The sequence below is a fragment of the Crocodylus siamensis genome, chromosome 6 (assembly GCF_052110815.1).
Source record: "Crocodylus siamensis isolate JL-2025a chromosome 6, ASM5211081v1, whole genome shotgun sequence".
Classification (NCBI taxonomy): domain Eukaryota; kingdom Metazoa; phylum Chordata; order Crocodylia; family Crocodylidae; genus Crocodylus; species Crocodylus siamensis.
In genome coordinates this window covers 27,969,858-27,994,320 of record NC_143400.1, presented here as the reverse complement: position 1 = coordinate 27,994,320, position 24,463 = coordinate 27,969,858, and the positions used below count along the sequence as shown (strand labels likewise).

The following is a 24,463-nucleotide window of genomic DNA, read 5'->3' as shown; positions in this document are numbered from 1 at the left end:
ACAACAGAGCAAACACCGCCCCCCCTCCCCCCCGGCAGAATAACAAGCCAGGCTGTGGCACTGTCTCCTCTGCTTTATTCAGTCGCACGGGCCCAGGACGTGGACACGCGGCCACGGGGGCTGTACATGGATCGCCATGGCACCGGTCAGAGAGGGGGGAGGTGCTGCCACCTGGTCCGGGGGCCACGCAGAAGGGCTTGGGGGGTGGTAATAATTTACTGGGCAGTCAGAATAATCACAACAGCGCCCGGGGTTGGCTGCAATGGGCTAGAAATACACGTGTGACTATGTACAGGGACTGGGGAGGGCACTGGGGGTGCTTAAGGAGTAAGGGGACAAAACGGAGGGAAGAAAGTGAAGCAGCAGGAGCCGAGCGAGCAAGCACAGGGCAGCACGGGCAGAGCAGCCTGCAGCATGGCCTGGCCCAGCCATGAGGACAGGGCCAAGGGATAAGAACAAATGCCACAGGCAGGTGCCAGGAGCAGCAGGGAGGAGTTGGGAGCGCCAGACTGCCACCGCAGGCTGTGGACACCTGGGGGCCCAGCTCCAGCACCACACCATGCCCCGGCCCTGTGGCAGACAGGCCCCAATCTGGGGGGAGAAGCTATGTACAGCGCCCAGCTACCCTACCCCACCCCAGTCCCAAACCTGAGGGTTTGCTCATGCCAGGGGGGTCCAGGCCCTACTGGGCTAGGGGGCAGGGCAGGGACAGCAATGGGGTGAGGGCAGGGACCCAGGTGTCTCACACACACACACAGACACACACACTGCTCCCCCCCCAAGCTTCCAGTGCTGGGAGGAGCCCGGTGTCCAGGGACCCCTACAGTGGGGGCCGGCAGGCAACCCAGGCATCTGGGCCATGCACACGCACACACACACACATGCACCCACATGCACACACTCAAGCCCCAAGCACTGGGGGACCCAGGTGTCCGAGGGGCTCAGGAGTAGTAGTGGGCGCCATTGAGGATGTGGGAGGAGAGACTGGCAGAGCGGCTGAGCCCAGGGTCGCCAGGGGAGCCACCAGAGGCTGTGCGGCGCAGGGGCTGAGGGCTGTTGCGGGGGGCGGAACCCCGTGGGGCACCAGGGGGGCCCGGCGGTGGGGGCAGCAGCCAGGTGGGGGCTGGGGCAGGTACGGGGGCTGGGGCAGGTGGTGGGGCCAGGCGCCAGGCACCTGGAGGCAGGCCATGGCTCCAGTGGGAGCCAGAGCGGGGAACGGGGCGTGAGGGCCAGGCAGGCGGTGCGGGGGGGCCCTCAGCAGGTGGCGCAGCCCCCAGCGCCATGCAGGCAAAGCCCAGTCGCATGCTCTCGCCATCAAAAGCCTCGATCTCTCGTGCCTGCCGCTCCAGCAGTGCCCGGATGCGCTCTGACCGCTCTGCCTGCAGCCCTGCCATCTCCTCCTCAATCTGTGCTGGGCAAAGGGCAGAGGTCAGTGCTACCAGGACCATCCCCTGGCCCACACGGCCCCCAGCACTCCCTCGAGCTACATACCCGCTGCTCAAGCAAGGCACGGCGCAGGGAGAGGCGCTGCTCCAGGTCACGGCGCTCGCGCTCGTGCTGTGCCTCCGTGTGCATCTTGATCTTGCTCTGGTAGGCATTGAGGAGCTCCAGCTCCTGCTGTAGCTGCCGCCGCAGCCCCTGCTGCTCTGCCTCCTGTGACTCATCCAGGCGCAGCTGCAACCGGGGCCAAGGGTCAGGGGGCAGTGGGGGCACGCAAGGCCCAAGGATCACAGGCGTTGAGTGGGTGTAGGGCAGTCCCTGGCTCCAGGGATGGGTGAAAGAGGGCCACAGGGCTGGCTGCCCCATGCCTGGCCAATAGGCCTAGGGGCTGTGGCTGGCTCTGGGGTAAAAGAGGGCCATAGGGGGATCCCAGGGGGTCTCAAGGCCCAGGTGGGGGCCATCTCTGTGATGCTGTGGCCGTGCTAGGGACAGGGGGGCACTCACGGCCTGCGTAGACAGCATTTCGCTGATGCTGTGGTCGTACTGCTCAGCCAGCGCGGCCAGCTTGCGTGTCTGCTCATCCTTGAGGCGCTTGAGCAGGGCCTTGTGCTCAGCCTTGGCGGTGCCATCCAGCAGGTGAGCGCGTAGGGCCTTGTACTGCCGTGTCTGGATCTTGCACGTGTCCTGGAACTGCTTCTTGATCTGCAGCTCTTTGGCCTGCGGGGGGTGGGGGGCACGTCAGCCCGCTCCCAGCATGCCCTGCTCTGCACCGCCTCCCAGCATGCCTCACTCTGCCCAAGTAGCCCATGCCACTGGGTCATGTTGGCTCCCATGAGGCCTTGCTGCCCTGGTGAGAGCTCCCAGCATGCTTTGTCCCAACACCCAGGATCCTGTCACACCTCTGACAACACCTGGCTCCCAGCCTGTTTTGCTGCTGTTGGGACCCAACTCCCACAATGCTTTGCTGCCCATAAAGCATTCCCAGCAACCTGCTACTACAGGGGTACCTGTGCTTCCCAGCATGCCTTGCTCCTGTAGGCTTGGCCTCTCCAAGGGACACTGACTCCCATGATACCTTGCTCCTCTGGTAACACCACCCCATACACCTTCCGACCCAATGCTCCCCAGCTCCCAGCATGCCTTCCTCCCCAATGCCCCACCCAACTCCCAGCATGCTTTGGTTCCCCCCCCCGGCAAAATTCTGGGCCTCTGAGCCTCGGGGGGGGGGGCAGGAAGGCAGATGACCCTTTACCTCCAGGAGTTAAGGGCAGTCATGTGACCAAGGACAGGTATGGGGTCAGTCACCCTACTGTGGTGTGATCTCTGACCTCCCCTATACATTCTCTGACCCCACACCACCTCCTCCCTAGGGCAGTAGCATGGCCCCAAGCAGGGGTCACCCCCATAGACCCAGGGCTGACCCCCAACACCTTCTCACCAGCTACTGCTCTGGTTGACCTTGGCCACACAACCCATGACCTCTCTCCTTCCTGCAGGCTGGCCCCAGGGGCAACCTCATTCCCCTCCAGCAATGCTGGGGGGGGGGGGGAACTACACTGACCTTTGGCCCCAGCTTTGACCTTTGGCCTCGGGAGGGAATGCTGGGGAAGGGGGTGAGGTGCGTTTCAGGACCCAGCCCTGCCCCAATAATGAGCGTGGAAGAGACGGACTGGAGAGTGGCAACCACCTTTAATTGGCTTCAAATCAAATGGAGCAGAGCAGGGTGGAAGGGGCACGCACAGGGGTGGGGAGCAAATAAATAGGGGCAAGGGGGGGAGCAGGGGGTGTGGGTGTCTCAGACCCAGGGAGCCCCAGATCTTGGGCTGGTTCAGAAAACAAATGGGTGTGTGGGGGCCCTGGCCGCCTGAGCCCTGTGTCCTGGACCTCATGGCTTTATGGGTGTGCATTCATCCCGGATGCCTGAGGCCTGAGTGCACCCACCTGCTTTGGCCCCAGTCTTGCCAGGAGTGGGATGGAGGCAGCTGGGGCACACAGGGAGGGCCAGGGGGCACCCACACTCCCAGCACTGGGGATCCCTTCCAAGCCAGATGAGACTGTAGTGATGGGGACAGGAGACGCATGTGGGCAGCACCAAGCTGGAGGGGAAACCAACACTGGAGTTGGAACCAAACTGAGCAGCTGCCCCAAACCAGGGGAGGAATGAAGGAACCAGGGGCAGGGGTGGGAAAGAGCCCAGCTCCACACCAAGAACCAGCTGCTGCTCATAGGGAAGAGCTTGTACACACGTGTTCCCATTGGGCAGAGACCTCGCACTTCCCTTTGCCAGTACATGACCTGGACACCTGAGGGGGAGTGTGTGTGTGTGTGTGTGTAAGGCACCACTGCACATATCGCACACTTAACGGTATGTGGGCACACAACTGGCAGCCTTGACAGGTGGGTCTAGAAACCTTTGATACATAAGTCACTTTTTCAGAGAGAAGTTCCTCACGTACCAAAGTGTTATATGCACACCTCCCCCCCCCGAGTTGCATCTGTATCAACTATGTGTGTATGTGTACACACAGACACAACTGCAATATAGAAGTAATTATCTGCACATAAAGGAGACTTGTGTATTAATCCCAGGCATGTGCATCATCACAGTTATGTAACTGTGTGTGGAAGTTACTGATGCGTGTGTAGAAACCTGTCATGTTCAAGCACCTCCTCTGCATGTAAAAGTTACTTGTGTATCAGTTTCTTGCACACATTAGCTGCTACATATGTGGTTACTGACACATGTACACTAAAAATCAAGATACAAGTAACTTTTATCTGTGCAGTGCTTCTGTATCAGCTGTAAAGACTTATTTTTATACTTAGCATACACACACATATATGCATGCATGCATGTGTATGCACACATACAGACAAGGTTCTTTGGGGGAATCTGAGCACTTTTGACCAACTCAAATAGATGCAAAAATTATTTGAGTTAGTATAATAAAAGATACCAGATTCCCCAAGACCCTTCTCTGTGCTGTGCCTAGACCAACACAACTACAACCTACACCCCTTGCACACACACACACAGAGACAGTAGTGTATGTGTGTACAGGGTGTTTATAAAGTCCTTGTGCAACTTTAAACTCTTAACAAATCTGGATGTACGGATCAAAGCAAACTGGAAATGGCAACTGAAAGCAGAACTCATTCCGTTTTAACACAACGCAGCTCAAATTTCTAGATTTCAACAGAGCAGCCATCTTTTATGATGCATCGTTCAATCGTTTTCCACCTCATAGCAAACATGTTCCAGTTGCTGAGGGATTTCATGAATTGCATGAAATGCAATCCTTATCCAATGCTTATGTCATCCTTATCCAATGCATAGCTTCTGCTGCACTAAAAAATGGAGTGAATTCTGCTTTCAGTCACCATTTCCAGTTTGCTTCACTCCTGTGTACATCCAAAATTGTTAAAGTTGCACAAGAGCTTAATAAACAGAGGGTGTGTGCACATGTAAATGGAAACTCTTGGTTCAGAGATGACACTTTTTATTAGACCAAGACACTGCAAAAAAGTGATCTTTCTTTGCAATGTCTTAGTTGATCTAATAAAAGTTATCATCTCTGAATCAAGAGCTTGAGAATTTTGCATTTCTTTTGGTCTTAGACCAGCACAGCTACCAGCTACATCCCTGTGTAGATATATATACGTACATACGTACATACATACATACATACATACAATGTGCACATGCATCTCAGCCTCCACTGTCAGCTCCTCCTGCTTCATTTTTCTTGCTAGTTTCCTTGTTTCTTCAACACACACACACACGCAGTGCTGAGCCAAGTATAAATAAAACTGATATACAACAACTTATCTGCATATAAGTTGCTTGTATATCAATTGCATATACATAAGGTTTATCTTACCAAGATACATGTGCATATAATACTTGGATATGCACATGACTTTTACCTGCATAAAAGTGACGCGCGCGTGTGTGTGTGCACACATGCATGCACAAACACCTTTTAGATGTGCGCGCGCGCACACACACACACACACACACACACAGAGCCGCTCAGGCATGTGCATATATAGAACTTTGATCTGCAAGTCACTTGTATCCAAATATCAAACTTACTTTTATACAAGATTATATATACAGAGATCTCAAACTTTCATATATACAAGTTGCTGAGATAACTTATATATGCAAGCTTTACATGCAGATACCTAAAAACGACTTGTATATCAAAGTTGTTTTTTTATATATCATTTCAATTACACACACACACACACACACACACAATCATAAATTAGCTTTGATATATTACTTCTATATATGTACATGTATGCACATTGATATATATGCATGTACACACACACACGTATATGACAATTAAGAAATATAATTTAGGTATAACACGTGCATACAGACAATATCTATACAAATTACACACGTGTAACTTGTATCCACTACACACACGTGCACACACACACAGCTCGGTGTTAAAGCCTAAGTTTCAATACAGATGTACAGGTAAGATGCGTGCATCCACCTGTAGGGCTGTGTGCACCTACCCATAGACCTGTGTGCCCTGGAAGCAGCCCCGGGCATGCAGGCAAAGGACATCTCTGTGGGGCAACCGTGGCCTGAACCAGGCCACAAGCATCTGTGGAGTGTGGATGCTGGCCACCCGCATGGCAGGGGTGCAGAAAATGGGCTGCCCCAACCCCCAATACTGCTGTGCTGAGCCCCCCAGCTTCACCCCCCAAAAAGGATGGAAAAAGCAAACAAAGAGGGGGCAGCAGAGCAGGGCACAGGGAAGTGAGATGGAGGAAGAGGAGATGGGGGGACGGGTAGACACACAAGAGGGAACTTTGGGGTCAAAAAGAGGCAGAGTGGGGTGGGTCATGTCCTGCCTCCCAGAAAAGCCCCAATAGGCCCAGCACCCGCCTCCCCACAGGGGCTGGGACCAGAAACGCACCTCACCCCCTGGCAGGGAGGCTTCTCGGACACCTGGGCCCCTCAGGCCCGGGGCATAGTGTTATGAGCAGAGGGAGGCAGAGGCTCAGAGACCCAGACACCCCTGCCCTGCAGCACCGTGACAAGGCACCCCACAAAGGAGAGGGGCTGCATTCCCCAGAGACCCAGGGTCAGCGCCAGGGCCGGCGTGGCAGGTGGGGGGTTGGGGCAGGGGTCCGGCAGGCGGCCTGCACAACGGGGCGCCGGTGGCAGGGCCGGGGCAGGCGGCTGGGCCGGGGCAGGCGGCTGGGTGGCTGTGGACGCAGGAGCCGTGCACCTGCCAGGCAGCGCAGGGCTGGGCTAGGCAGGCAGGCCAGCAGGCGGGCCAACAGGGTGCGCAGGCCGGGGCGGTGGGCAGGCGGGCGGCGGGCGCGGGGTGCCAGGACAGGCAGGCGGCTGCGGAAGCCGCCTTTGCGGGCACGGGGGAAGAGGCGGTAGAGCCCACGCTCTGACACCAGCCCGGCCAGCGCCAGTGCGCGGAAGATGGGTGCAGGTAGGCGCAGCAGGGCACGTAAGCAGAGGCGCCGGGCGAGGCGCTGCGCTGCCCCCCCACCTACACCCCGGGCCAATGCAGCTGCTGCATAGAGCGGCACGAAGAGCCAGGGTGCAGCAAGCAGGCGCGAGGCGCCCAACAGCACCGGTACATACAGCCGGCCCCGGCAGGCACTAAGCGCTAGCACTGCCAGTCCCAGTGCTGGCACAGCCCCACCCCACAGCGCACCAGCCACACCCAGTCCTGCCAGTGCCCCCTCCAGCACCCCTCTCCTGCCTGGTGCCCAGAGCGCTGCCAGCAGCAGGAGCAGGGCAGGTGCTGAGGGCCAGGCAGCTGCCAGCAGTGCCAGTGCTGCACACACAACATGTGGCAACAGAGGGGAGCCTGGCACCTGCCACCGCACCAGCCCAGCGCCTGCCCACGTCCGCTCAGGGGCTGGGCAGCCATCCCCAGGGCCCCGTGGGCCTGGGCCCTCCTCGTCCTCCTCATCCTGGCCCTGGCTGGCCCGCTCCAGCACACCCGCTGCTGCCTCCCCGTCCGGCTCCAGGTCGCTCAGGTCCGGCTCCAGCACCCAGCCTGGCACCTCCTGCCCATCAGGCTCCAGGTCACTCAGCTCTGCCAGCCCTGGTGCCTCCTGCCCATCAGGCTCCAGACCACCCAGTGTAGCCCAGCTCAGCTCTAGTGCCACAGCCTCTTGCCCATCAGGATCTAGATGCCCCAACACCACACGACCGGCAGGTTCTAGGTCTCCTGGTGCAGCCTGCCCATCGGGCTCTAGGTGTCTAAGCACCACCTGGCCGCTGGGGTCTAGGCCTCCCAATGTGCCCCGCCTGCTGGGTTCTAGGTGTCCAAACGCAGCACGGCTGTCCGGTTCTAAGTCACTCAACGCCACCCGATCATCGGGGTCTAGGTGACCCAACAGAACCCGGCCATCCGGTTCTAGGCTGCCCAGGACGGCTCGCCCTTCGGGTTCTAGGTGCGCCAAGGCCTCCTGGCCGTCAGGTTCGAGGCTGCCTAACACAGCCCAGCCGTCAGGTTCTGGCTGTCCTGACACCGCGCGGCCATCGGGGTCTGGGTGTGTCGAGGTGGCCTGGCCCGGCCGCAGGGTGCTGGCCACCCCCTGCCCGAAGGGCTGGTGCTGGCCTGGGGGGGCACAGCCACCTACTTTGAGGCTCTTGGGCTGCTGGCGGACCTCAGCGGCGTGCTTCTGGCGCAGCTCCTGCTCACGCCGCTTGTTGTACTCCAGCTGGTTGGACAGCTCTGTCTGGTGCTGTAGGCGAGTCAGCTCTGTACGTGTGCGCTGCACTGTGTGCAGCTGCCGCAGCTCAAGCTCCTGCGACGACTCATGCTGCCGCAGCAGCATAGCACACTCCAGGTCCTTCTGCGTCTGCTTCTTGTTCAGCTCCTGGTGGGTGGGCAGAGCGCTCAGCCCCGCCCCCTCCTCCAAGCACACAGACCCCACCCCTTTCCACCCAAGCCTTGCCCCCTCCCCCAGGTCCTGCCCACCTCACGCAGCAGGTCCTGGTCAAGGCCATGGCGAGCCAGCAGCAGGCGGCGCTTGTACTGGCGACACTGGAGCTCGAAGTGCTGGCGCTGGCGCCGCAACAGCCCCGCTTCCTCCTCAGCCTGACGCTGTTGCAGCGCCTCCTTCTGGCGCAGCAGCCACTCCTGCTTCTCCCGCTTGGGTGTGCTCTGGTTCTCCTGCAGCTCCTGCGTGGCACCTGTTCAGTGCCCGCCCACCCACACCCCAATGCGCCAGGGCCCAAAGGGGGCCCTGACACCTGGGTCCTTTCTCCCCAGAACAAAAGCAGGTCCCGGACACCTGGGTCCTTTATCCCAGGGTTTTCTGTACCCCCCAAACAAAGGCTCCCGCATGCCGCAGCACTTAACCCCAAAGCTCTAAAGGTTCTGGCTGTTAAAATTTCCTGCGGCACAAGAGGCTCCCAGACACCAGGATTCTTTATCCCAGACCAACAAGGGGATTAGCCAGCTCCCAGGAACAGGAGAGTCCCAGATGCCAGGGTTCTCCATGCCCAAGAGAGGACTGTCCTGGCACCAAGATCCAAACCCACAGCTGTGCCTGGTAGGGGAGGGGCTTCCGCAGATGCAGAGGGCTGGACACCTGGGTCCCTTTACTGGCAAGGGGGGTGAGGGGACAAGGACACCTGGGTCCTCACCTCCTTGAGTTGCTCCTTTCGCAGCTTGTAGTGTCGTTTCTGGGCCTCGAGGAGGCCGCCCAGCTCCTTCTTCTGCTGCGCCAGGATGTGCTGCTGGAACTTCTTCTCCTCTGCCAGTGCTGCCTTGATCTGCGGGGGCGAGGTGGCAGGGTCAGAGCTGGCCTGGCCCCACCCCCACCCCCGACTCCGGCCCACAGCCAGGCCCCACCTCTTTCTCGCAGATGGCTTGGTGCTTGCGGGCCAGCTTGTCAGCCTCAGCGACGCAGGCCCCACGCTGTGCCTCGAGCTCCCGCTCCAGGCGCAGTTGGTGCTCATCACGCTCGGCGCGCAGGCGATTCTCCAGTGCCGCCAGCTGCTTCTGGTGCTGCCGCCGCATGCGCTTGTAGCCACTCAGCTGCTCCCGCAGCGCCGAGTCCTGTGCATGCTCTTGCATCTGCCGCGTCACCTGCCACCAGCCTCGGGGTCAGCCAGCCAGGTCTTGCCCCCCACTGAAAACCTCCACCCATGGTCTGTAAGCCCCCCGCCCCCGGGTAGGCGCAACATCCACCTGCCTCCTGAGAAGCCCCATCCACAGCCCACACCACCTGCTGCCTAGAGCCCCACCCCCTGGCATTAAGCCCAGCCCCTGGCTCCGAGGCCCCACCCAAATCGCCTGCAGCCCCAGCTCACCAGCGAGGCAGTGCGGATGGTAGCGAAATGGTCACGGTTGCGGCAGTAAGCGCGGCGTCGGGCGGCTGATGAACTCTGCGCTTCCATCTCAGGCTGGTATGGGTCATCATACAGGCTATCGTGGCCCTGGCGGAGGGGGGGCAGGGGATCTGTGGGACCTGGGCATCCCAGGCCTCACTGCTCTCACCCCCCAGCTCCCACAGAACCCAGGAGTCTGGACTCCCAGGCCCTTTCTTCAAACCTTCGCTCCTAAAGAATCAAGGCATTTGGTGACCCTTGCTTTGAGCAGCCAACTCCCACCCCACGTGGGGGTCCCATCCCCTGCTCCCCACCACCCACAGCTCAAAAGACCCAGGCATCTGAGCTCCTAGCCTCTCTGTTCTCAACCCATCCTCAAAGAGCCCAGGTGTCCAGGCTCCCAGACCACCCCCTCCCCCAGCCTGGAGAACCCAGGGGTCTGTCCCCCACGGTACCGGGAGGCGGTGGATGACAGAGCTGTTGGAGGCCACAGTGTGCTCCCCCTCCTGGAGCAGGGCCAGGCCAGGGCCATCGTCCTCATCAGGGTCAGGGCCAGGCCCCTCAGGGTCAGAGGCCTCATCGGCCAGGCTGTTGACGCTGCTGCTCTGGCTGCTGGCACTAATGGACATGCTGGGCACCGAGTGGCTGCTGCCCACACTGCTCACTGTGCCACCACGTTGCACCATTGTCTCCGCCTCCTGCCACAGGTGGGGGGGGTGGTAAGGCCAGATGCCATGCAACAGAGCTGAGAGGGGAGCAGGGGAGCTCATGCACCCAGGCTGGGAGGCAGGAGTAGCAGACGGGTGCAAAGCTGTGGGGGGCCAGTGTTGTGGGATGTAGCCGGCTCTGGGGGGTCTGCACATCCTGGCCCCCAGCCCACCCACCCACCTCATCATCATCAGGGCCATCAGGGCCAGGGCCGTTGGGCGCCTCCTGGAAGAGGATCTTCTTCATTTTGCGGTACTGCAGGTTATCCAGCTCCCGCACTGCATCCTTGGTGCGCTGGATCAGCTCCAGCACTACTGTGGGTGGCCGTTCGCGCAGCAGGAACCGGTGCTGGGGGGGCACGGAGGGGTCAGTGTGGGCTGGGGGCCTTGACCCTCCACCCCAGCCCTGGCCCCAGACTCCACCTTGAGCAGCACATCAGAGGCTGGCCGGTCCTGTGGGATCTTCTGCAGGCACGAGTCCACAAAATTGCGGAAATACTCCGACCTAAGGAGGGTGGGCAGTGTTGGCCTAAAAGTCACTCAAGCGCTCCTTGTTTGTTGGACAAGTGCCGGTGGTTAAATCACAGAGTTCTCCTTAATTACTCCCAAAAACAGCCGTGTTATCATTTTATTTAAAGGTTCTATTGTTCCATTGTTTTAAATGTTCCATGTTCCCAGGCATTTTACTGGGATTAACTTTAAGCCACAATCACTGCCAATTTTAAGTCATCTTGAAAAGACTTCTGTGTTTGGCCAACTTGACATGACTAGATTCGATTTTCCTTGCAACAGACAGCTGTCAAGACTCAGACGTCCAGAAACTAACCCCCACTTCTCTTCCAGAGAACCGAGGCATCCAGGCTTGCAGCTGCCCCGTTGTCACCCCCTAGCTCTGTTTCCCTTCCAAAGAACCTAGGTGTCTGGGCTGCCAGTGCCCACTGTTCCAAAGACCCCAGGGCTGCAAGGGGCTCGGGCTCTGAACAGGGAGAAATGAAGCGAGGTGTGGAAGAGTTTGTGCAGGAGATCAGGGGGCTAGTGGGATCTGTACAGTGGGGTTTGAGGGTCTCTGCTAGGGAAGAGTGATCTGGGGGGTTTTCACCAGTGGCTGGTGGAGCTTGTGGGGGGAAGGTCTCACTAGCAACTGGAGAGGTGGTGGGTGGGGAATACTCGGGGGGGGCGAGGGGGTCTCACCAGTGGCTGGATTGCAGTACAGGCGAATCATTCTGGGCGATGTGGTATAAGGCACTCATGGCATTCATGTTGAACAGCGGCGGCTTCCTCTCCGCTGGAGGACACAGGGGGTGTTACTAACCCGGAGACCCCACCTGCCCAGACCCCATCCCCAGGCCCTGCCATACCCAGCTCGATGCAGGTGATGCCTAGGGACCAGACATCCACCTTGCCATCATACTGCCCCTCGTCCATGGCCAAGATCACCTCAGGTGCCATCCTGCCGGAGACCGCATTAGTCCCAACCCTCTGCCCCCAGGAGGTGGGGCCTGGCTGCCTCTGCAGGACAGCAGTCCCACCCCTTTCCCTATGGCCCTGCCCCTTGGCAGAGCCCCACCCTTGGTAGGCAGAGCCTGCCTCTGTTAACAGGAAGAGATGAAGACAGAGGCCCCCTGGCACAGGCCCTCACCAGTAAGGGGTGCCCACGAAGGAGTTGGCAGGGGCCACAATGGAGGCAGAGCCGAAATCCCCAAGCTTCACCTGCCCCGGCTCTGTCAACAGGATGTTTCCAGCCTTCACGTCCCTGCACAGGGGGTGAGGGGTCACTGGGGGTGTAGATGGCCACAGTGGGGGGGGGGGGAGGGGGGGCACCAGACAGGCACCCACAGGGCTGTACCTGTGGATCATATTGTGGGTGTGCAGGTAGGCCAGGCCCTGCAGGGCCCCATGTGTGATGGCCGCAATCTCCACCTCCTGCAGTGGCTTCTTGTGCACTGGGGGGGCAGGGGGGGTGAGGCTAAGCCACCATGCTTTTCACCCAAACCCCCCAACACCCGCCATGCCCCCTCAGCCACTCACCCTCTAGCAGGTCAGAGGCTGAGCCCAGGCAGTACTCCATCACCAGCTGCAGGCAGGCAACAGCAGGTCAGTGGGGTGGGGGCATGGACAGACCCCCCCCTCCCCCCTGCCCCCACTCTGCTCACCCAGGCCGTGTGCTCGCGCAGGTAGCAGCCCTTATACTCAATGGTGTTAGGATGCCTCAGCTTCTGCAGGAACTTCACCTCCTTGATGATGTCCTGCCACTTCTGAAACAGTCCCCTGCCCCGTCAGCCCAGATACCAGGGTTTCCCACCCCCTCCCAGCAGTCACCAGGGTCCCACCCTCCCGCAGCAGCCTGGACTACAGGGTCCCACCCTCCCCCCTGGACAGGGGGGCTGCAGCTCACTGCACCAACCCCTGGGTCCTACCAGAGTCAGGGGCCTAGAATGGAGGCAACCTGGATGCCTGGGTTCCTTCTAGGCCGCAGGGCTTGAGAAGGAGAAGCTCAAATGCCTGGTTTCTCTTACGAGCATATAGCTCAAAAAAAAGCAGCCTGGACACCTAGGTTCTCTCCCTGCTGCGAGAGGGCAGCAGGATGCGGGCCCGGATGCCTGAGTTCACTGCATCAAAGATGATGGCATGAAATGCAATGAATACAAGCAAGGGGAACTGGCACCCTGACACCTGGGTTCCCTGCCTGCTCTGGGGGGAGTCTGGATGCCTGTGGACTCACCTCGTTGGACTGCTTTCCGCTGTATGACATCTTCTTGATGGCCACCACCTCATTGCTCCGCATGTCACGGGCCTGCAAGGAGGCGGCGGGTCAGTGCCAGGGGGGCGCCGCCAGGGAAGGGGGCAAAGCTGCAGGGGTGGGAACTCACAAAGTATACAGCGCCGAAGCTGCCATGGCCGATCTCACGCAGGTCGACAAAGAGCTTTTCGGGGTCGTCCTTGAAGAAGAGCTCAGCCACCTCGGGGTCCTTGAGGCTGCCGGCCCGGGCGCCGGAGGGCATGGCTGCCGGGCCGTGTGCGCCCCACGGGCCCCGCTCTCCTCCTGCGTGTGTGGGTGGGGGGTCAGCACTTGCAGAACTCAGGCACACGGGTACCCACCCCCCTTAGGGAACTCAGGCACCGGGGGGGAGCTCCCAGAAGCAGCCAGGAGGAAGGGGGATCCTTGACTTGGGATCTACTGGGTGGGGAGGAGTAGGCCCCTTCCCAGAATCCTTTGTGCGCAGGCCGGGGTTGGCGGCAGTCCTGATGGGAAGGGGCGGAGGGAGGGAGGAAATCCAGCCTTTGTTCCCTGTTTCCCGGACACCTGGGTCCTGCCTTCGCTCACCAAGGGGAACGGAGGCTGGGGGGCAAAGGGGCCATGCCTGGGTTCTCCATCGTGGGACCTCCCTGCAGCCCCACACCCGTGACAGAGCCCTACCCCCTGCCCCCCACCCCCGGCCGCACTCACCAGCAGTCGAGGACGCCCACAGCCTGGCGGCTCCAGCTCCAGGGAAGGGGTTGGGGGGCTGGCACCCCCACGAGCAACGCCGTCCTGGGACGGGGGGGCTCTATAAGGGTGGGGGGGGTTGGGAAGCAAGTATGAGGTGCCAGCCCCCTACCCCCACCTGGGGGTGTGTGCAAACCCTAGAAGGGTCCAGCCCCACTGCGTTGGGGGGCCTTGGGGGTGCAGGGGGGCTGGGTGCCTCCAGCCTCCCTCTGTGCAGTGACAGGACAGGCCTGGGTGGGGAGAAGCACTGCAGGGAGGGAGGGAGCCCCAGCTATCGCAGGGCCATAGGGCAGCAGGGGGGGGCCACTAGCAGAAAAACTATAGGGCTCCCCTATAGAGACCATGAAGGAAGTAGGCTCTATAGAGAGAAGAGGATACTGAAGGGCAGAGAGGCCAGCTGGGAGCTGTTAAGCAGGAACCAAGAAAATCAAACCCCTATATGGTTTCTTAGAAAAAAGGAGAGACCTCTATAGCTGCCAAAGCCCCTGTAGGGACGGAGGGCAGCCGGCCGCCGGGAAGTCCGGCGCGGGCACGGCAGCCCGCACGTCTGCAGGGCCCGACACGAGCGGGGACGGGCGCTGACGGGAGGTGTGGGGCCGCGGGAGTTCCTATAGGGGCCGGGGCCAGCCGCGAGACGTCCGCGGGCTCCCCGGGGCACCGGCAGGGGCCGGGTGCGGCTCCATGGGCGGCGGCGGCGGGTCGCGCAGGATCCTGTGGGGGCGCTCAGGACCGGGACCGGGGGAAGCTCTGGGGCCCAGGCGGCGCGAGGATGCTCTGGGGGCGGCCCACGGGCGCCAGGCGGGGGCCGCTGCTCCGTGCGGCCGCCGCAACCACCGTCCCCGCGTCCAAGATGGCGCCCGCGGCCGGAGCCGAACCGGAACCAGGCCCGGCTACAGCGCGCACGCGTAGTAGCGGGGTCGGAAAGGGGAGGGGAGCACGCGCATGTGCACTGCAGGGCGTCCGCGTCGGGCGCATGCGCAGGGGGCGTGAAGGAGCTGGGTAACGACGCGTCGCTAGGGAGCAGCTACCCATACCTGGGCCCCGGCGCATGCACAGGGAAGAAAGGCCGAGGAGCGGCGCTCTCTGAATGGAGGGGATGGCGCGTAGCTAGGCGCATGCACAGCTGCATAGCGCCGGGCCAATCAGCGGCGAGCCCTACTATAAGGCCGGATACGGGCGTGGCAAAAAGCAAGACGAAAGTGATCTCTTATTGGTTGGCTCTAAGAGAAGGGACGGGACAAAAAAAAGAAAGCTAGGCAGGGATTAGCCGACCAAATAACGGTTACAGGAAAAGTGGCTGCGGACGTTGCGAACGCCGAGCTCTGACTGGACGAAGCCCCTGGGGGCTGGGGCGGGTCCCAGGCCAAGAGTCTCCTTCTCATAGGTGTGCGCAGGACCTGAGGGTAGGGCCATCCCTCTGCTGTTACCAGGGCAGGATTGGTGGCCACACATGCGCAGCGGTGCCCTGTAGCATCCGCCAGAAAAGAGCGGGAAAATGGCGCCAAAGGCCCGAAGCGGCCGTTAAACATCAGTTCGTCAAGATGCTGGTGGGGAAAGGGGGCCAAGGCCCCCCACCCAGTCCTTCCTGTTGCAGGGGTCACTGGGACCCCAGCACCTGCTCACCTAGCCTGAGGCAGCGACACCATGCAGGGAAGGCATAGTGCCATGGCCCCAGTTATGCTCCTGGGGGAGCCTGCCTCACCAACTCTGTGCAAAAGGGTGATGATAGCAGAGACAACACCTTTGCAGCCAGCAGCCCTAATGCAAGGGGAGCCAGCCCCGCCAACAGCATGCACAGGGATGTGCCCATCAGCCCCAGACTGGAGGGGAGCCACACAACATCAGCCAGGGTGGGCACACGGTTCCCTAATGGCTGTCAGTCCCACTGCTGTTTGTGATGCAAAATGCTGCCCACACAGTGTTGCGCAGAGGACACCCCCATGTCTGCCAACCCCAGGTGTGAAGGGAGCCAGCCCTGCCCCCAGAGCAACGCTGCCTGCATGCTTCCAGCCACACTCCAGGGAGATGCCCTGGCCCAAGGCTCCCGCTCAGCCAGGCATGAGGCCACCACAGCTGCCAGTCCAGAACAGGCCCCCCAAGGGGATGCTGCTCCCACCAGCCTGAGGCAGGCAGGAGACCCCCATGGCCGCCACCCCCACCCAGAGGGCTTTTGGGCACCAGCCCCACAGAGAGGGCAAGCGGCTCCCACAGCCCAGCTGCGGTCCGGAGGAAGCAGGACGCACAGCCAGGGAGGCTCCAAACTTTTATTAGGGCACCGCAGCCCTGTGCAGGCATCTGGGGAGGAAAGATTGGCATCAGGGCACCTGACCCAAGCAGAGCCCCGTTGAATGCCTGGAAGCCCAGGGCCCCTACACACCGGACCTCGGCAACACTACACCTGGGCCCACTTGTTGTGGGCAGGTGGGGGCCAGATGCCGGCAGCCGCCAGAGCCAAGCCCAGGGCGCAGAGACCTAGAAGGGCTAGGCCAGACAGCACCAGGCGCTCACTACACATTGCACGCTCCTCCTAGGGGGGGAGGGGGGGGAAAAGGGTCAGGGGGGGCCGCAAAGTCCCACCCCCTACACACCCCTGCCGCTGTTCTTCGCTCCTGCCCTATTGCTTGGTGACCTTCATAGCCCCTCCCCCGTTCCTCCCCCATATGCACGCCCCCCCTATTGGACCTTGCCCCCCACAGCCCCGCCCCTGCCGTGACGTCCCCACACCCCTCTCGCGCCTCACCGGGCTGAGCGTGGGTGTGAGCACAGGATCGGGGAGGTAGTGCGGGCGGAGGCAGGCCCCGTCCCCCTGCGTCACTCCAGCCGCGGCCTCCGTGGGTCCCAGCACGCAGCGCGGCGGCTCCCTGCGGGAGTAGGGGCTTCAGCAGGAGGAGGAGCCTAGGCCGGTCCGACCCGGCCCCTCCCCGCACTCACCTGTGTCGGGGCAGCAGCTCGGCGGGGCCGTCTAGGCGCAGGCAGGAGCTGCCGGGGCCGCCCCACGGGTTCAGCGCAACCAGGCGCACAGGCAGCGCAGCAGCCGGGCCTGCGGGGGGCGGGGTCAGTACGGGGCTGGGGTAGCGGGCGGGTCGCGGGCGGGGGAGGCGCTCACCTGCGAGCCCGAGGCGGCGCGCAGAGACAGTGGCCGCGAAGCGCGTGGCGTTGGGGCGGGGCGCGCCTGGGAGCTCGAAACGCAGTGCCACCTGGACGGACACAGACGCGGAGGCGGCCGTCCCGGGCGTTGGGGGCGGCGCCGGGACGGGCTCGGGGCAGAAGCGCAGCTCGGCCACGGCGGCCAGCAGCGAGTTCCAGTCCTGCGGGGGCAGCGCGCTCAGTACCGCCCCGCCCCACGGCCCGTCCACCCGGCCACAGTGCCCCGCACCTGCGCCTCAGAGTCCCGCACGTTGTGCGCCCGCACGTGCGCGCCCAGCGCCGCCAGCGCCAGTCCCAGAGCCGCCAGCCCTAAGGCGCAGGCGGCCAGCGGGGGGCGCTGCACCAGGCATTGCAGCAGCGAGCCCGACCCCCCCGCCATGCGCACAGCTCCGCCCCAGTCCCTCCAAGACGCTGCGCTGCCGGCTTGCGAAGTTCGCTGGCGGAAGCCGTGACTGCACCACGCATGCGCTGAGGCCAGTAGGCGGTGTTAGGAGGCTGCAAAATGCGGTGCCTCCAGGCGGCTAGAGCAGCCTTTTGCGACGCTGGCGCGGCCACGGTGTAAGACTGCCGCAGAGAGGCTGGTTGTGTAGACAAGGGAACCTGCTGCTGCCAGCGGGGTACAAGCGTTACACCCTCCCTCCCCAGACCCAGCTGCAGCAGAAAACACCCCCCCCCACCACCACCACCACCACCAGGGCTCCCCGTCCCCCCCCCGGCATTGGCGACAGTGGTAGAGTGTAGCGATGCATGCTAGGTTCCTGGGGTGGAGGCAGAACAGGCCATCTCACCCTTGCAGCTGCCCCTAGTCAAGAGCAGCAAGGACAGGGAACACCCCAGTAGACACAGGTGGCCAGAGGTGAGTAAACCCTCCCTCTAGGGTGTCAGACAGCAGCAGTAGCCCAGCCCAGAGGCAGAAGGCAGCTCCCTGCCTGCAGGCACAGCTTGAGCATCTTCCATGTGTCTTTGCCTTAGGCAAACTACTACCCCCAGACAAAAAGAAAGGAAAACAGTGGGACCAAGGACCAACTTGGGATTTAATGGGGACAGAACAGGAAATAACAGAAGCTGACAGACTGACCAAGCCAGGCCCCAAGGCCTCCACATGCCCTCCACAAAACACCCTGGGGTGCCCAGCTGTCCCCTGCCACCAAGGCAGCCATCCCTGCCCCTGTGCCAGGTGCATTTGGGGTGGAGAAGACCAGCCCCCACCACCAAACCTGCCCCCAGATGCAACTCCCACAATGCACCAGGGGAGCCCCCTCCCCCTGGGCCCACCAGGAGGCAGCCAACAGAGCAGGGGACAGGCAGCCCTGGGGCCCTGCCCCAGGGTCATAGCAGCATCTTCAGCCCGTGGGAGGGCGTTTAACCCTTCCCGTCCAGGGCATCTGTGTAGACGGCCACGCTGCTGGGCACTGTGGAGACAGAGCTGGGGTTAGCACAAGGGAACCCAGGTGTCCAGACCCATGCACCCCTCCCCCAACTGCCCGACCCCAGGCATCCAAGCACTGCTCAACACCCCTCTCCCCCAGCACTCACCTTGCGTGTGCTCCTTCCAGACGTGATCCCAGGCTGTGGAGAGAACAGGGGGTGAGGCCATGCAGTGCCCAACCACGGTGCCCCGTGTCCCTCTCCACAGCCCCACCCACCCTCCCTCCCTCACCATCGCGGTGGTATCTGCGCGCCGCCTCCCAGTCCGGGCGGCTCATGCCGTCGCGCGGGGCGGCGGGAGGCCCCGGGTCGCTGATGAACGAAAGGCCCCAGCGGTTCTGGAAGATGGCACCCAGCTGGGGTCGCGGCGGGGGCGCGCAGCGCGGCGGGACCCAGGCGTCCGGGGGCGGGGGGCGGGGGCGCGCCGTCTCGGGGTCCTCGGCGAAGGCGTTGGGGTCCCGCGGGCCTGGGGGCAGAAGAGGGAGGGGATAAGCGGCCACTTGTGCCACTCTCGCGGGGCCGGCGGCAGCGGGACAACTGGACCTCCGCAGCAGTACCTGGAGAGAGGCGGTTGGAGACGTCGTGCAGCCCAGCCGCCGCCACCGCAGCCTTGTCGCCGCGCGGGGCCCGCGCTGCCCCTTCGGGGTCCCGGTTCTCGTCCGCGCCGCGCATGGCCCCGCGCAACACGTGTGGCCCGAGTTTGCCACGTGACTCTCCGCCCCACTTCCTCTTCCGCCCTCATGTGATACCCGGGCGCCAATGACGGCGCGGTCCTTGTGACATACACCCCGCCCCTCACCAACGGGCCTAACGACTATAAGTCTGTGCGCATGCGTCACACTGCCTGCCTGCCGGGGCTGGGTGGGAGCTTCCTCCTATAGCGCATGCTCCGCTCGCTCTGCCGCACCCCCGATGTCGCATTCTGCACATGCGTGGCTTTCGCCACGCCCTCTCCCTGCAGCTCAACGGGGAGGACCCGGATGTGCAGGCTAAGCGCGGGGGTCCGTCGCGCATGCGCGGTGCGGCTCCTGTCCCGGGCTGCGGGTGCGGGGGGAGGGGCGGGCGCGGGGGGCTTCGGCACCCACCCCCGGGCAAGACGGGTGAGCCCGGGGCCGCAGGGTAGTAGAGGTCTGTGGCGGGGTCGGAGGTCGCTGCGCCGGGCAAGGTGGATTTCTGCGGGCTCACCCCGGCGTCTCCTGCCCGCAGGCGACGATGTCGGCGGAGGCCACGGCAGTCCCGGGCGCCGAGGCCTGCGCCTCCACGGCGCCCACGCAGCCCCCCGCATCGGCCGCGGCGCCCACGGGCGCCACCTTCGACCTCAAGCCCTTGAACCCCAGTAGCAAGTACGTGAAGCTGAACGTGGGCGGGTCGCTGCACTATACCACGCTGCAGACCCTCAGCAAGCAAGACACCATGCTCAAGGCTATGTTCAGCGGCCGCATGGAGGTGCTCACCGACAGCGAAGGTACGACCTGGTGCCCCGGGCTGCACTCCTGCCCTACCGCCCTGCTGACAGCCAGCCCCCGCCCCCCGTCACTCCTGCCCTGCTGAAAGCCTGCCCCGCCAGCTTGCTGACAGCCAGCCCCGCGTGCCACTTTTGCCCCACTGCCCTGCTGACAGCCAGCCCCCCTGCTGCTCCTGCCTTCCAGCCCCCCCGCCACCCTGCTGATAGCCAGCTCCTTCCCTCCACGACTCCTGCCCACAGCCCCCCCGCCGCTCTGCTGACAGCCAGCCCCCTCTGCTTCTCCTGCCCTACAGCCCCCCCGCCACCCTGCTGACATCCAGCCCCCCCTTCCGCTGTTCCTGCCCTGCTCCCCCCCAGCCCCATCACTTCTGTCCCATGCCCCACCACTGCCATGCTAATAGCCAGGCCCTCCCCAGCTCCGGTGCTCCTGCCCCCCAGCCCCTTCCCCTGCGCCCCCTGCTGAGAACGGCCATTTCCCAGATCCATTGGTTCTGGTGGTGTAGCTGGAGCAGTTGGGTGTGGAGGGGCAGGTCCAGGCAAGGGAGGCCATCAAGAGGCCCAAAGGAAGAAGCACCAGGGCATGCCCCTCTGGTGGCGAGCAGACCCCTGCTCTGTGCCATGGCCATCCAGAGCCTGGTGCGGGGCCCCCTGCTGGCCAGCAGCCCTCTTACCCCCCCACCCCCAGGCTGGATCCTGATCGATCGGAATGGGCGCCATTTCGGCACAATCCTGAACTACCTGAGGGATGGGGCGGTGCCGCTGCCTGCATCGCAGCGGGAGCTGGAGGAAGTGCTATGCGAGGCGCGCTACTACCTCATCCAGGGGCTGGTGGAGGACTGCCAGCTAGCCCTGCAGGTAACCTGGGGGCAGGGGCAGGGCTCTGTCTGCATGCGATGGGGGAGGGGGGCAGTGGTGACTCTGGGTGTCTCCGCGTAGCACAAAAGTGAGGCCTACGATCCCCTGTGCCTGATCCCCATGGTGACGTCCCCCAAAGAAGAGCAGCAGATCATCTCCAGCTGCTCTAAGGTGAGTGATGGGGAAGCAGCAGGACAGGGACCCTCTCCTTCCACTGTCCTGCTCAACTCCAACCCCCACATCCTGTGGCTTCTCTTCCTACAGCCAGTGGTGAAATTGCTACATAACCGGAGCAACAACAAATATTCATACACCAGGTAAGGATGCCCTTGCCCCCACCCCCACAGCCCCCAGCTTCTGCCCTGCCTCGCTCATGGTGCCATTGCCTCACCCCCCCCCCAGCAACTCGGACGACAACCTGCTGAAGAACATTGAGCTGTTTGACAAGCTGGCGCTGCGCTTCAACGGGCGCGTGCTCTTCGTCAAGGACGTGCTAGGTGACGAGATCTGCTGCTGGTCCTTCTATGGGCAGGGCCGCAAGATTGCCGAGGTCTGCTGTACCTCCATCGTCTACGCCACGGAAAAGAAGCAAACCAAGGTGTGGGACCCCTCCTCCTCTGGGCTTGGTACATCCTGCTAGGCAAGGCTGACAGGGAGCTGCACTGCACACCCTCTGTGGTCACTTGGTACATTTCCCCCTCCCCAGTATAGGAATTTGGTGCAATCCAGTAGGAGGTGGGAAAGAACCCCACACCTTGGCACCTGCTATGCTCCAAATCTTTTTACCCACCCTTATAGGGTACTTGGTATGTTCCAAATCTTTTCTGTTCCCCATTATATTGGCACTTGGTATGCCCCAAATCTCTTCACCCACCTTTTTGTTGGCTTGGTATGTCTCAACCCCCCATTTTATGGGCACTTTATATGGTCCAAATCTCTGCCCTCCCCTTATATTGGCATTTGGTATTTCCCAGAGCTCTGCCTGGCCCTGGAGCCTTGTTTAGACTTCCCCCCCTTTCCATTGATATTTGGTATGTTCCAGATCTCCCCATTATGTTGGTATTTGGTACATTCCATCACACCACAGGGACAGTGGTATGGTCTGAGCCCTTATGTCCCCACATCTTGTTGATACTTGGTACATTAGAGTGCTGAGCGAAGTCATTTTTAGTTCCTCCTATTGGTCTTTGGTACATTCCAGAGCAAGCTAGATTGGACAGTTCCCCCCCATCCCAAGGGGAGTTGGTATACCTCATAAGGCTGTGCCCCACCCCCCCACAGGCCTCGGGCCCTCTGACCCCTGACCCCCACGCAGGTGGAGTTCCCCGAGGCACGGATCTTCGAGGAAACACTGAACATCCTGATCTACGAGACGCCGCGGGTGCCCGACAAGGCGCTGCTGGAGGCCACGGGTGGCGCGGCCGGTGGGGGCGGGGCGCCCCGTGCTGAGGATGAGGATGGGCGGGAGCACCGGGTGCGACGTATCCACGTGCGGCGCCACATCACTCACGATGAGCGTTCCCATGGCCACCAGGCTGTTTTCAAGGACTGACCTCCTGGCTGCCCCTGCCCCCGGTAGCCTGCTCCTGACCCTTGACCTTTGCTGCCCACCTCCCCGTTCAGGCTGAGAGAGCAGCAGGGGGTCCTGTGTCTGCTAAGGAGCTCACAGCCCAATGTCCCCCGCACTGCAGGCCAGGCTGGGATGCCCCCTCCTACTTAGGGGAGGGGCATGGGCTATGTATGGGGTGGGGGGTCTCCAAAGCACCCTGACTCTTACAACATGGTATGTTCCACTTCCTCCCCCCAAAAAACACTATAGTACAGCCCTAGTTGCCTTTTTTTTCCCTGCTCCTTGAAACAGAACATGGTATGTTTCACTTACCCCCCCCCCCAAAAAAAACACTATGGTACGGCCCCAGCCACCCTTGTCCCTCCCTCCTGGCTGGGTGGTATAACCCCACTGTCCCCCTTTGGAGTCGTGGTATGCTCCAGTGTGTCTACCCTACCCCCAAACTCAATGGGAAACCCCAAAAATCCCCCTCCTAAAATCTGACACCCCCCCCACCCTGCACTGCTGCTCATTTTCCATTTCCCTCTTTTTTGTATAATTTATTTGTAATGATTTGGGGAGGTTTTGGTTTTTGCTTTGTTTCACTTCCCTTTTTTTTTTTTTAATTTTCTGTTGGTTTCCAGTTTCATTTTCTATTAAATTATTGGAATAAAGAACTGTGGGAAAGCCTGGGCTCAGCCCTCCTCCATTCCCCCCTCCCCCCCGGGAGGGCCAGTCCTCTTGGGCTCTGATCCTGCCACTGGTGCTCAGGTGCCAGACACAGAAGTCAAGGGCCCAGCCATGCTTGGGTGCCACAGGTTCCCACAAAGAGCACATGGGGGCCATTGGGTGCTCTGCAGGGTTGTGGGGGTGCAGATTGCATCCTCTGGGCCTGGGAGCAAACCCAGGTGTCCTCAGCACTCCCCACCCAGGAGCACCCAGCAGGCTGCACTACCAAAGTAGCTGCTCTCCATGAAGGGCTGGAGACTTCCCACCGGGACCTGCGCTCTAGCCAGTCACTGAGGCAAGGGCTAGGCCCAAAGCCTGGGCCTGGTCCCCCTGGGGCCTGGCACGGGCTAGTGCCTGGTAGTGCGTTGTGTGGCTGCGCCTCCCACCCAGGGTAGGGCAAAGAGAAGCAGCTGCTGAAGGCCAGGGGGGCCACGGGGCCCTGCCCCATGCCCACCCATGCATACCACTGGGCGCAGGCTGCCAACCTAGTCACAGATGGGGGCAGGGGTGCTGACCCCCCATAGTACCCCCCAACAAGAGCAGCACACCAGGGGCAGGAACAGGGCCAGGGCTGTGGGGCACCCCCAGATGTCCCCCCTGGTACCCACAGGGCAGGTGTCAGTCACTAGCCCCTCAGCTCCACTGCAGCCTCATGTCTGGTTATCCTCTCACCAGGCCCAGGCAGGGCTTAGAGACCTTCTGGCTCCAGGGGACACATCTGTGGGGCAGCTGGCTCTGCGGGGTACAAGCAGGGGTAGCAGTTGCTGACTCATGAATGGTTTTCACACCATTGATGCAAGGTAATTAGTGCATCTCCTGCATCCCAGTCACAGCTTCATTACCTTTGTGCAGGCTCATCACCCCCCCTCACTGCTGCACAGTGTGGCCTGGTCTGCATGCACCCATGTTAGCTCTGCGCTGTGTTTGTGCCCTGCAGGCCCCCGTGCTCCACCACGTCCAGAGCACATGCTAGCACTGCCACAGCTTCCCCAATGCTGCCCCTGGCACTGAGGCGCAGTGCAGCTTGGCCACGTGTGGCCACAGGCCCAGGACTTGGCCTGGTCTTGGCATGGTGCCTGGCATGGGACATGTCACAGCATGCTATACCCTGTCCCATCATGGGGATTAATTTCAATGGGCTCTGTCTTTGCCCACAGCAAGCAGACACCCCTCCTCCTGCTCCCCAGCCCCTCCCCTAGCCTGGACAGCCCGGCTTCATGGGCTCTCCTCACAAAATGCAGCTCAGCATCCTCCCGCTGCCCTTCCCCACTCCATCCCCATCCTGGGGCCAGCCATGGGCGCCGTACACCAGGTGTGG

At 61.8% G+C, this 24,463-nt stretch overlaps 3 protein-coding genes across 10 annotated transcripts; 1 reads left to right on the top strand and 2 right to left on the bottom strand.

Moving 5' to 3' along the window:
- Positions 1-58: 58 nt before the first annotated feature.
- On the bottom strand, positions 59-14,942 carry TAOK2 (TAO kinase 2). 3 transcript variants are annotated; one of them, XM_090051701.1, is made up of 20 exons: positions 13,934-14,921; positions 13,356-13,528; positions 13,208-13,279; positions 12,639-12,740; positions 12,514-12,559; positions 12,332-12,428; positions 12,125-12,238; positions 11,844-11,935; positions 11,677-11,770; positions 10,909-10,990; positions 10,667-10,834; positions 10,234-10,476; positions 9,761-9,886; positions 9,300-9,536; positions 9,092-9,220; positions 8,421-8,624; positions 8,080-8,319; positions 1,945-2,157; positions 1,492-1,674; positions 59-1,406 (listed from the first exon to the last, which is right to left on the bottom strand). In XM_090051701.1, exons 2-20 carry the CDS (start codon positions 13,485-13,487, stop codon positions 942-944), a joined length of 3,039 nt encoding a protein of 1,012 aa, XP_089907827.1. In that variant the 5' UTR covers positions 13,488-13,528; positions 13,934-14,921; the 3' UTR covers positions 59-941. The 3 variants fall into 3 exon arrangements, with proteins under 3 accessions (XP_089907827.1, XP_089907826.1, XP_089907825.1); XM_090051700.1 differs by lacking the exons at positions 59-1,406; positions 1,492-1,674; positions 1,945-2,157 and having other exon boundaries at positions 3,111-8,319; positions 13,934-14,033; positions 14,438-14,942; XM_090051699.1 differs by lacking the exons at positions 59-1,406; positions 1,492-1,674; positions 1,945-2,157 and having other exon boundaries at positions 3,111-8,319; positions 13,934-14,941.
- A 1,280-nt stretch (positions 14,943-16,222) lies between these two features.
- Positions 16,223-19,238, bottom strand: TMEM219 (transmembrane protein 219). 2 transcript variants are annotated; one of them, XM_090051772.1, is made up of 6 exons: positions 19,105-19,238; positions 18,780-19,013; positions 18,656-18,688; positions 17,079-17,280; positions 16,713-16,833; positions 16,223-16,499 (listed from the first exon to the last, which is right to left on the bottom strand). In XM_090051772.1, exons 1-6 carry the CDS (start codon positions 19,217-19,219, stop codon positions 16,365-16,367), a joined length of 840 nt encoding a protein of 279 aa, XP_089907898.1. In that variant the 5' UTR covers positions 19,220-19,238; the 3' UTR covers positions 16,223-16,364. The 2 variants fall into 2 exon arrangements, with proteins under 2 accessions (XP_089907898.1, XP_089907897.1); XM_090051771.1 differs by lacking the exons at positions 18,656-18,688; positions 18,780-19,013; positions 19,105-19,238 and adding exons at positions 16,904-17,012; positions 17,349-17,662.
- KCTD13 (potassium channel tetramerization domain containing 13) lies at positions 16,896-22,756 on the top strand. Of its 5 annotated transcripts, none has more exons than XM_090051753.1 (7): positions 16,896-17,026; positions 19,754-20,012; positions 20,698-20,867; positions 20,949-21,038; positions 21,132-21,184; positions 21,270-21,465; positions 22,183-22,756. In XM_090051753.1, exons 2-7 carry the CDS (start codon positions 19,760-19,762, stop codon positions 22,417-22,419), a joined length of 999 nt encoding a protein of 332 aa, XP_089907879.1. In that variant the 5' UTR covers positions 16,896-17,026; positions 19,754-19,759; the 3' UTR covers positions 22,420-22,756. The 5 variants fall into 5 exon arrangements, with proteins under 5 accessions (XP_089907879.1, XP_089907876.1, XP_089907875.1 ...); XM_090051750.1 differs by lacking the exon at positions 16,896-17,026 and adding an exon at positions 19,285-19,548; XM_090051749.1 differs by lacking the exon at positions 16,896-17,026 and adding an exon at positions 19,515-19,566.
- Positions 22,757-24,463: the final 1,707 nt, after the last annotated feature.

Coding starts and splice junctions, on each gene's coding strand:
- TAOK2 (XM_090051700.1), bottom strand. CDS start 13,487: ATGCCCTCCGGCGCCCGGGCCGGCAGCCTCAAGGACCCCGAGGTGGCT. Junction 11,936..12,124: donor TTCGTGGGCACCCCTTACTG/GTGAGGGCCTGT, acceptor GGTCTCCGGCAG/GATGGCACCTGAGGTGATCT. Junction 10,477..10,666: donor ATGGCCCTGATGATGATGAG/GTGGGTGGGTGG, acceptor CACCTGTGGCAG/GAGGCGGAGACAATGGTGCA.
- TMEM219 (XM_090051772.1), bottom strand. CDS start 19,219: ATGCGCGGCGCGGACGAGAACCGGGACCCCGAAGGGGCAGCGCGGGCC. Junction 19,014..19,104: donor CTCCAACCGCCTCTCTCCAG/GTACTGCTGCGG, acceptor TTCTGCCCCCAG/GCCCGCGGGACCCCAACGCC. Junction 16,500..16,712: donor TCACACCCACGCTCAGCCCG/GTGAGGCGCGAG, acceptor CTCCCCCCCTAG/GAGGAGCGTGCAATGTGTAG.
- KCTD13 (XM_090051750.1), top strand. CDS start 19,432: ATGCTCCGCTCGCTCTGCCGCACCCCCGATGTCGCATTCTGCACATGC. Junction 19,549..19,753: donor TGTGCAGGCTAAGCGCGGGG/GTCCGTCGCGCA, acceptor TCCTGCCCGCAG/GCGACGATGTCGGCGGAGGC. Junction 21,039..21,131: donor TCATCTCCAGCTGCTCTAAG/GTGAGTGATGGG, acceptor CTCTTCCTACAG/CCAGTGGTGAAATTGCTACA.